At 41.2% G+C, this 10984-nt stretch overlaps 1 protein-coding gene across 1 annotated transcript; it reads left to right on the top strand.

The window, feature by feature from the left end:
• The first annotated feature begins 226 nt into the window (after nucleotides 1-226).
• Nucleotides 227-9578, top strand: LOC137885018 (docking protein 1-like). Its single transcript, XM_068727143.1, has 7 exons — nucleotides 227-311; nucleotides 3036-3114; nucleotides 6014-6138; nucleotides 6224-6334; nucleotides 6725-6794; nucleotides 7740-7906; nucleotides 8097-9578. The coding sequence occupies exons 1-7, from the start codon at nucleotides 255-257 to the stop codon at nucleotides 9045-9047; spliced, it is 1560 nt and encodes a 519-aa protein (XP_068583244.1). The 5' UTR covers nucleotides 227-254; the 3' UTR covers nucleotides 9048-9578.
• Nucleotides 9579-10984: the final 1406 nt, after the last annotated feature.

Raw genomic sequence — 10984 nt, 5'->3', positions numbered from 1 at the left:
GATATAGATGGTGTCATAACGTAAATTGAAACATTGAATTACCCTTAAACTCTGTTCTCCTCACTGTTGGAATCATGGCTACACCTCTACATGTTCAGCCTTTATGTACCAGGTGAGGATCAAATTTCAAGAATGTCTCACAGTGGGCCCGCCCAAACTCTAGTATTCACCGAAGGATAAAAAAAGAAAGAAAAGAAAACCTCATACGTCTTTCTGAATCCAGAGGCCAGAACTGAAGCAGATTTGCTTTCCAAATGGACTCTCAGACCACATCAGGGAAGGTTTATCTTCAACCACACAAAGCTGGAAAAGTGAGTACATAACAGATTTGAACATTGCTGTTTCTCAGTAGCAGTGATCATTTATGAGCCTGATAGGGCATTGGATTGAATAGACAGCCTTGTTTTCTAGCAGTTTTAGATAATAATAGATAATAATTGCTTTGTCATGATTACAGAAATAAAAATGTAATATCAACCTAATAAGAACATTGCCAGACAACTGACTTTACGCTACAGTGAATAAGTAAATAGAAACATACATAGAACAAAATTATAATATATGATCTTGTCCTGGGTTCATTCAGATAGTTAGAGAGATACATAGACAGTTAGCTGAGAGAACGAATTGTGAGTTCTCTCAGCCTTTCTGTGTGTTGCTCAAACGAGACTCCAGAGCAGGAATCCAAATTAACAAGTTGAAACACAGCACAGTTTCAACACTACACATTCCTGTGCAGCACTGACAGCTGCATGCTCATGCTTTTCAGTATCACTGCAGAGGCCATTTGATTGAATCTCTAGACTTTAATCTTAAACTCAACTATCACAACTCTAACCTGAAACTGGTATAGAAATACAAAGTGTCCATTATAAATCACTGTTAATCTGCTGTATATGTTCAGAGTTTACATTACATGCATTACATGAAACATGAGGTACTTCGAGTAATGCTATATAATATGCAGTCCTGTAACATTTGTTCCTTAACAGCCCTGTAAACTTCAGAAACAAGCCACGCACTCCCTCTTTTGTTTTGAAGGAAGGACTGGGTCAGAGGTAACGTGGTGGTTTGCCCTCACAATCTGACACTCCTCTGGACTTCCATATATGGAAAGCACAGAGAGGAAAGGACTAATGTTTACCGTCTGTGTCATATGTGGGAGTTAAAACTGACAAGCCCATTCACAAGAAAAAGGTTTAGGTTGGAGTTGGTGCATATACGTAGGAGAAAAAAATGGATTCATGTAGAGGAGGAGAAAAGTATGTAATCCATCATAAATTTTAACTACTGTATGTGATGTAGATTTATTTACATGCTAGTGACACGGTTGTATTGTATTGTAGCCAGTGTTATCCTGACCTGTCATAACGAAGCTTGCAATATTTTAAACCTATTTCTATAAGAACAGGCGGAGCCCTCTACTGGACTCTATTTGCATAAGTGTAACCGGCCAATCAGGACGTGCCTACCCAAATACACCCTCTTCAGCCAGCGGTGTAGGAGCTGCACGGCCCACTTGGTAGAGGGGACCACCTGTGCTTATAAAACTAGGCTAACAATATTGTAACTTTCGTTCCAACTCACACAGGCGTTGCACTCTACTGGACTCTATGGGCACAATGGGTGGAGCACAATGAATGTACGCCCTGCTGCAACGTAACATCCACCCATTAACACTGATCCTGACCACCCAAAGCTTACTCGCCGCAGCCCACCTACTTCTATGTAACCTAGAGCACCACGGCAGAGAAGTAGGGACACCCATCCAACCCAGGTTGTACGTCCTGGAGCATGTGCGTAGCTATATTATGTCCTCAAGGGAGGGCTCGGGTGCAATGCAATGGACACACACCCCATCCTCTAAACCAATCCTGGGTCGTTCTCTTAGCTGAGGTCAGTGCAAGCAGCCGCACTCCAGAGGCTCAAAGGGACCCTTCGCTAGGGAGGACCATAGCAGTCAGTGGGTATTGCGTCAGTTGACAAACAGATCCACTTCTGCTTTCCAGACACGATAATTTGGAGAGCTTTCAGAAAGAACAGGTGCTCTGAGGCCCACAACCACAGGCACTCCACCATCCTAAACAGGCAGGCAGACCGACCTCCTTCATGCCAGTTGATGAATGCCACCGTCTTGCAATTGTCGGTCCTCACCAACACGTGCCTAGCCTGTATCAGGGGCCTGAAGTGTTCGAGGACCAAGAACACTGTAGCTCGAGGGGATTGATGTGTCTTTCCTCCATTGGGGCCACACATGTAACAGGTACTGGATCTCTGCTGAGATAAGATGTCTCCGTGCATCCCTGCACATTGAGAAAATCCACCAGACCTGGGCCGGGCTGTAAAAACTATGGCAGAGGCGGCTCATCTACTTGGGTGTAAGCAAGGGGGGCTGCGATGCCCTGCCACAAACATGAAGATATTGTCATTTACATCATTTGTATGCGAAGCCGGTGTCTCAACAGGGATGACCAGAGGCAGTGCTGTAACACTGCCGGCTAGAGTGGGGACACAATATCAAGCTCCGGCCTGCTCTCATTGCAGCAAAGCATCACATTGAAGCGTCGGAAATGATCCCACCACTGCTGGTGTTAAATCTTGAGCAGCGCTCAGCAGGCCGTATAGGCTGGTGGTTGCTGACGACCACTCTCTGTGCGGTCCATACCAAGGCACTCAAAGCATGCGTCATAAAGATCCATCCTGGTGATAAGGCCAGGACATAACAGGCACTGATAAGGTTCTTAAAGCTGCGATTCCATCCTTGGAGGTAGGCAGTCAGTGGGCAAATCGCCATTCGCTGAAGAGAAAGAGGATGTCAAGCAGAGATGTGTGCTACGTTCTGTCCTGTAGGGTCTGCACATATTCCAGTAGGCACGGTCTGATTGGCTGGCTACACTTGTGCAAATTTTCAGAGGGTGAATGTATGCTCTCGCTTGGAGGAGAGTATTACACATGGAGTCCAGTAGAGAGTGGAGTGAGTAAGAATGAACATTAACTTTCTCTGTCATTAATCATCTCTCGGTTTCTTTTCTCAGAAATGGAAGCCAGTGTGGTTGTATCTGTTTCCCCCCAGTAGTGGTGGAGTGGGTCGACTGGAAATCCAGAATATGGGAGGTAGTTACCTTTTCTACTTCAGTCACTATTTGTCCCAATACGGTGAAAGAATGTTCCAGGACATCAGAACTTAGGTTTAATTTAATACTAGTTACTAACTAACTGAGATCTAATGATACTGCTAAACACACCACACACAAGCAGTCAAATGATCATAAAGGGGGACACTATTGATTTTACACATGAAGTTCAGTGTACTCTGGGTGGTAATATTCAGCCTGTGATAACTGTGGTATAATATCTTCTGTTCTGGAAGAGCTTTCTAAAAGTGTACAAAATAATAATAAATAACTCTGACGATGATTTTTAGGGAAAACTTGTGTCACAAACTGAGGCATGGCATTTAAAAGATTTGGGCTTTCGGCAGTCTAATAGCAGTCTAATAAAGTATCCTATTGAGCTGCATTATGGGAAATTAAGGATCAGGAATTTTTGGAGCTTGACACATACTAGGGACTACATTTTGGATATCTAGTGTCTACTGCATCAATGTTTTTACCATTTTTAGTTATGTGTGTCTTGCAAGTCTCCCAAATGTATGGAGGTGCAATGTTAAATTTGCTGGAAAACCCCTTCAAACAAGCCAACAGTGTAGCCAGATTATCTAAACTACTTGAGATACTAGTTTAAAGGTAAAACTGAAAACTAGCACATCTGAAAAATAATAATGGTAATGATCCCTCATTGCATGGGAAACATTGTGTGGATGCACAACAGTTAGTGTAGTAGATCAAAGTTAAGGCAGAAAGTTGGTCCGTATACCGGGATAGATGTTGAAAACTAACAGTTTGATAATTTTACTGTTCGCCTTTGTGTTTCTTTTCTAAAACATGTATGTCTGCATGTTTTTTGACATAAAAAGTAAATCAGCACAAAAAGTGCTTTGCTGCAGTGTAAACACCTGAGATATATGGGCCGGTATATGAGCCCTATCAGCTTAAACATTGCTAACCTACATTTAAGTATTAACTTTATTATTAAAAACAAGTCAACACTCAAGATACAGCCGACAAAATAATGTTTATCTTATGAGTAAGGAACTTGTTCAATGACCTACAAATATTCTTTTTTTGGTGTAAATAACCAGCTAAAAAAACTACTCATACTACTTAAAGGTATAATATTTTACTGTTTGTAAACGGCATTCAAAATTTGACACTCCTCCTTGGCTTGACGAGCAAGCAAGGGAGAGAGAAAGCAGTGATTGTCCAGCAAGTTATAAAGTGAATGGAGAGAAGGAGTTGCGTTTGTGAGAACAAAGCAGTGTATCAGAGAAAAAAAACGTTATTCTTTGATTGTTTTACGGTAGTTACATTTTAAAGCACAAATTAACACAACCACACCTCTGAACAACCCTTTCGGGAAGATGTCGCATTGCCGGATTTTGAATGAATGCTGCCAAACGGCATGCTTCTACCTGACGGCTGTGCTCGTATGCCAGGGTATACAGACACACAGCCACTCTGCACATGGTAGATGAGAGAGAGAGGAAAAAGGGAAATACAGAATGACGTAGCAATATATTCTCACCTGTCAAATACGGCCGCTTTGTATCAGACGGAGCTGAAGTGGGCCTTGTGCCCATGGATGTAATGCTTGTGCCTCAACATCAGATGCCGAGGGGTGTGATAAAGTATCAGTATCTGATGATCTGAACGGACTGCACACCCTGCAAGCTGCTATCGGCTGGGGTTACACTCCCCATGGGGCCAAAAGGCTCTTTGCTGAAGCCCAGAGAGTTCCTGAACACAGCCAAATAAGAAGAAAGGTGAAAATACAGGAAGAAGGCCAGGTGTCTTAAGATACTGACACCACCACACTTTTCTAGTGGGTCATATTCCGCTATTATGCTCGCAGAAGGTACATCCCAAGTCTCTTAATTGCATCCACGTTTCCCTCACTTGATTAGTCTCTTCCCCACAGAGATGCATGGAGAGACGCAAGGAAACCATGCAACAAGAGAGGAAACAAGGAAATATGTTTTTATAGAAATGAGATTTCCTCTGAAGCGTCACGTGAAGTGACGTGTGTTTCTGAAGACAGTGGCGCTGGATCACAGCTGGATGAGCTGTCAATTGGCTTTAACAGCTGAAGAGACTTTTTATGGAGATTGTGTCGATGCACATGTGCACTGTACTAATGCTAATAGAGAGCTGCTGGAGCCGATCTCAGCTGGCATTGGGCGAAGGCAGGGTACACCATGGACAGGTCACCATTATTGCATGGCTGACACATAGAGACAGACAACTATTCGTGCACTACTATTTGCCTACGGGCAGTTTAAAAAAAGAAGAAAATTGTTTCTGGTCCTTTTGTTGTTCAGACCTACAATTAACCTATGTATTTTAATCAAATGGTGAATAGGAAAACAAAGCAAATATAAAACTTGAGAGTGATACACCTGAGTTTAATCTGTGATCTGTCTTCATTCGGGTATGGAGACAGATCACAGATCTGGTATGAAACTTCAGTGATGTTGAGATACATCAGATGAGTCCGAACAGCTGCAGCATCAAATCGAATAACTGATAAACAATGAGGGGGTGTGACGGCCGTTAAAAGACTTCCATGAAGGCTTCTCTTGTGTATCCTTGCTCATGACTCGGGAAATGACCAGGGACTTGAGATGTACCCAATCTTTTTGCAGTCTTGGAGGATATTTTCTATGCTCAAAATCAAATCCCGACAATGCAAATTGTGTGTGACTGTTGTAGGTAAGTTTGATGAATGTTATGAAACAAATACCGTCCAGGTGAATAAATAATGAATTCTGCATTTATTTATTTTTAATCAATGTCCTCATTCTGTGGGGATTTATTTTAGGTTATGTGTTTGGTTTCCTCAATGAATAATCTTAATATAGCAATGCTGTTCTTCTATTATGGTGGCGGTGCTGGAGGTGATCATGTGGCTGGGGTCAGGAGACACTACCAGCCTCATGTGGACAGGAAGCTGAAGGTGGTTCCACTGTCTGAGCTGATCAGTGTCCTCAGACTCCCCCCAAACGCGGAGGCCTGTCCCATGGTCAGCCTTTCTGGTTGTTTATCATGTTTCATGTATAAGTGATAGTTAAATAAATACTACAAGCTACTATCTGTGCTGTTTGCAGGAGAACATGTCAGCATTTTGTGTGGAGACTCGGGACAGAACGATGGTGTTTGCTGCACTGAAGGAGGAGTGTGTTGAGTGGGTGGAAAAACTGTGTCGCAGCACGTTTCAGGTGAGGGGGAAACCGAAATAAAATCAATTGTGTTAATTGTTAGTATCTTGATAATTGTTTGTCCAGGCCATAAGTACGCAGCATATTTTGTAGCTAGTACATAAATCAGTCTGTATACAATACCTGGTCTACAGTAATTAATTTTATTTTTTTGCATTTTTACCTTCATTTGTCAGTTTTAGACACAGGGGAAGAGAGAGGGGTATGACATGCTACAAAGGTTCCAAGGCTGAAATAAACCTGAAACACACGCACGTGCTGTAACCACTCTACTACGAAGCTGCTCTAGACTGTCTTTTCTAAAGGATTTTACAACTGTGTGTTTCTCTTCCCTCTCATCTCTCTCTCTCTCTCTCTCTCTCTCTCTCTCTCTCTCTCTCTCTCTCTCAGAGAAGCGTTGGCTCAGACTCCAATCAGCTTCAAATGGAGGACAACCAGATATATGCCTCAGCAGATGAAGGTAAATAATCTGTTCCTATGTTTTTGTCTGTTTTTTTATATTTCTGCTCCCATCCTTTCACCAGCTGTCATTGGTTACCTTCTGTTATTGTAACTCTTAATCTTTTTATCCCTTGAACTCTTGTTGTCCGGTTCTGAAGAGATTTGATTTTTTTAATGTGTTGTATATAACAGAAAAGTAACCAGGCTGAACAACATACAGCAAATACAGCAATCTACTGTACATTGTAGAAAGTCTTGTTCTGGATCAATTTCTGTAACTCCTAAACTTTATACCTTTGAGCATGTTTTTACTTAGAGTGCCATAACTTGGGACTGTACCTTAAAGGTACCATGTGTTGTACCCTGTGATATGTTTGTGCTCTCACCAAATGCATTGTGTGTATCCTAGCGCTGCCCCTCGTAGTTGACTAATAGGTCGTTCCCTTAGTAGACTAAGATTTCTTGAGTCAATTTGTAATTTTTGAATGCCTTTTCATTCTGAATGATGTATTTCCAAGAAACGTATGAGCAAATCTCTTGTTAACACAAGATTTAAAGTGGTGCTTTTGTGTGATTCTTTGTGAAGAAACTGTGTTTTACAGGTCTGTCAATTAAATCAACCATTATATTATTCAAATTTATTTTGGCGAGGACTGCCCTAGTTCATCCTTGAGGCCCTATTAAATGTGTTGTATGTATTTACATCCTCATAAAATATTTGCAGTCTTCTTCTTCCCTGCCTTTGTTGGTGCAATGCTACCAACAAGAGGAATGGCATTAAGCCGGCAGTTTATCTTCTTAAGATAGAAACTAGACCAGTGACCAGAAACTCCACAGGGTGTTTGTTATAAATTGATGTTGTCACTCTATTTAATAGTATGTTTACTTTATGGAATAAAACAGTGATTGGCTTTATCAAACTACAAGTTGTTGTAATGACAACAAATATTCTCTTCATCCTCAGAGTTCTGGGTGACGGTTCAGAGAACGGATGCAGCGACACGTTGCGGCCTGAAGGGGTCATACTGGCTGCAGGTGGGGCGAGAGGCGCTGCTGCTGAGAGAAACGCAGAAGAAGAACATTGCTAGCGAATGGTCGTACGAACTGCTGCGACGATATGGAAAAGATAAGGTAAGGTTTTCAATATCATTAACATTCCAGACTTCCCATTTACCTGCTCATAAGGTATCAATTAAAACGGAATTATACAATTTTCACACCGGTAGGAATTATGACTGGGCTGTTGATTTGGATTGCTTTTCATTCTTAGTTAGGATTGCTGGTGAACATACTTGTGTGCCTTTTTGTTTTTTCTTACCAGCTGGGCATCACCATTGAAGCAGGTAGACGCTGTGACTCTGGTCCTGGAACATTTACCTTTGAGACACAGCAGGCTGAGAAAATATTCTCCCTGATTCAAAGTACCATCAATCGAAAGACTTCAACTGTTACTTTAGGCAACCAAAACCAAGAAGGTGAGAAAGTTCTTGTAGCAAAAATACGGGCTCATTCCCCTCTCCCCAAAATACCAGATGTGACCAGTATGGCTGTCACTCTGGAGAACAAACTGAAGACACAGGGAAGTGAATCTGCTGCTTTACAAGAGAGTGCACATGCTCAAGAAGATTCGGTTGGTTCGTCAGAGAGTGTATCAGTGCAGCCAGCTCCTATCACCCTCATGCCTCTTCCACTGGTCCCTACACATGGCAGCCACTCTGGAGGTCATCTTGGCAGCCAATCAGAAGCTGTATATGCTGACCCAGCTGATTGCATCCAATCTGTACCAAAAGCCCGACCGACTATGGCTCTGTATGTAGACCCTGCAAGTGTTCTCCCACTCAAACCTCCCAGCTCAAAAGAAACCATCCCTCCCCCTACTAACCCCTGGGCTCCACATCCCTGTGTCACCACCGATCACCCAGATCCAGTCTACTCGGAGGTGTACGACAAAATCAGTCAAGACCAGAATAAACAAACTGAAATTCAGAGCAAAGGAAAAATTGAGTGTTTTGCAGATGATGAACCGATTTATACTGAGCCCATGGGCAAGAAGGATGAAGTTTCTCTTAAAAATAAAAGTAAACCAGACCCATTTGCCCATCTTTATGCCCAAGTTTGCAAAACAACACCAACATCTAGTCTTTCTTCATCCTCTAACACTATCCCCTCCTGCTCTTCATCCTCTACCTTGCTTACTGCCAGTATGAGCACAACAAAGGTCACAGACCTGTCTCTTGATGATGTAATCTACGAAAACCTGGGCATCATTTAATTTTGTTGACATATTTTGGTACAGTGACTGCCAGAGACATTGAGTTAATTGAGAAACATTATGCCTTCAGTAGTAAGGACTGTGTATATCTGTATACAAACTAGTATTTATTATTTCTAAAGCTACAAATAGGGCTGTGTGACTGGCTATTCTAAATTAAGCTAGTTGCACCAAACACATTATAGTGGGCTCCCTAAACTAACCTTTCCTAGAGTCGTATTTTTAAGCATTGCACTCCTACTGATACATAATAGTATTTTTGTTATGCCATAAAACTGACAATATATTAAACTGTTAAAGACTTGTTTGATAGTTAGCTTATGATGTTATGTTATGATGATGTTATGATAAACATGTGTATAAAGCTGTATAATCAGTGAAGATGAAATTTGTATTTTTCACAGTGTTCATAAAGTGTTGAGAGTTGTGCTTTCTAAATCCAGTCCTCCTTCCTCTGTTCTTTCTGAGCGACGTCATTTGTACCACTAACACAAACTGCAACGTATTCTCATACAATGGCTCTCATGATATCTTACAAAAAGTGACTGAGTATGATTAAAACAAGACTATGTAAATGAAAAAATAACATTCCATTTGTCATAAGCAATGAAATTAACTGTTGGTCAATTCAATACACTTGGGACTTTTTGCTGCTACAGCCTCACTTAGTCTGGCATGACCAGTAGCTTATCGTGGTTAGTTTTTTCACTAATTCCTCTACATCTGGTACTGTATTTACCATTATCCTCTCACTTGTGGCAAGAGTGGCTGCTATTTCGTAAAGGTGACATTTTTAATAAAAAAAACATCAAAATAGTTAAACCTGACTTGAAGCTACTACAAGGATACTATAGGTTTGTGTTGATTTCTGTGGTCCCTGGGGAAAAAAGGTGGAAATGTTTCCAAGCACTAGATTCCCTTTAGAAAACCTCTCATTTTTCTACAGCAAGTTCTGACAGTCTGCCCCCGCACAGTCCTGATTCTTGTTCTCCCGTGCCTCACTTCCCTTCAGCGTGCCCAGCAGTACGGCCTGGGCCTCCAGCAGCGTGATGATGTTGTTGACTCCCAGCGAGGACTGGCGAAGCAGCGAAGGCTGGTGTCTGAGCTGAAGGAGAATAGGCGATCTTTTCTCTGATGGTCTCCTTTACTCATGCAGGTCATATAGAGGCATCAGTATTAAATTGAAATCTCTGTGAGTTCTTAACAGGACCTCTGATCAGAAGCTCTGTATCAGCACCAACTAAAGTAACTTGTTCTTTTGAAACTGTTGCAGTATGTGAGGGTAATTATGATTTTTTCCAAGTTAGTCCTTCTTAAAATATGAATATCTCATGAACACCTTCAGGGAATTTCCTAAAATTTGGCACAAACGTCCATCCATGGAGCTTTGAAACTTTGATTAGGTGCCATTACTTTTATCACGACATTAAAAAACAAAAAACATTTATGTTACAGGATGCACTTACCTCATTAATTATTTTTTATAATCAATAGAATTCTGTAAAATGTTAAAATGATCTACAAAGCCTTTTAGAGAAGCACAACATTTCTATATTGTGAAATGAAGTGGCAAACTTAAAAGATTCCCTCATTAACAAGTATAAGTGTATTATTTCATTTTATATATATATGTAAGCAAGTTTATGTCTTTACAAATAAAAAAGCCACTGTCTGCCCAAGCTGTTGGCACAGATATGTACAAAAATGGAGGAGTGAATCAGATAAAGCTTGCTAGTAAGCATTCAGAGTGAGGTACAAAAAGTAGTTTCTCATCCTGTGATACAGTGCTTAAGGTTTTATAGCTGCAAAGACAGTCAAAAACAGATAAAATCTTTTTTAAAGAGGGTCAGAAATCACAATTTATGGAATTGAAATTCATGCTTTCTGAGTCCTGTCATAAATGCAGGATGATGGTTAAAAGTTGATCCTTGTTCGGC

The sequence above is a fragment of the Cebidichthys violaceus genome, unplaced genomic scaffold (genome assembly GCF_023349555.1).
Source record: "Cebidichthys violaceus isolate CVI_PGR_0920_01 unplaced genomic scaffold, fCebVio1.0.p SCAF_4, whole genome shotgun sequence".
Taxonomy (NCBI): Eukaryota; Metazoa; Chordata; class Actinopteri; order Perciformes; family Stichaeidae; genus Cebidichthys; species Cebidichthys violaceus.
This window is presented reverse-complemented; position numbering and strand designations above follow the sequence as displayed.

Excerpts from the sequence above, each read along its gene's own strand:
- LOC137885018 (XM_068727143.1), top strand. The coding sequence starts at position 255 with ATGGACTCTCAGACCACATCAGGGAAGGTTTATCTTCAACCACACAAA. Across the intron at positions 6,335-6,724 it reads TGTGTCGCAGCACGTTTCAG|AGAAGCGTTGGCTCAGACTC; the intron begins GTGAGGGGGAAA and ends TCTCTCTCTCAG. Across the intron at positions 6,795-7,739 it reads ATATGCCTCAGCAGATGAAG|AGTTCTGGGTGACGGTTCAG; the intron begins GTAAATAATCTG and ends CTTCATCCTCAG.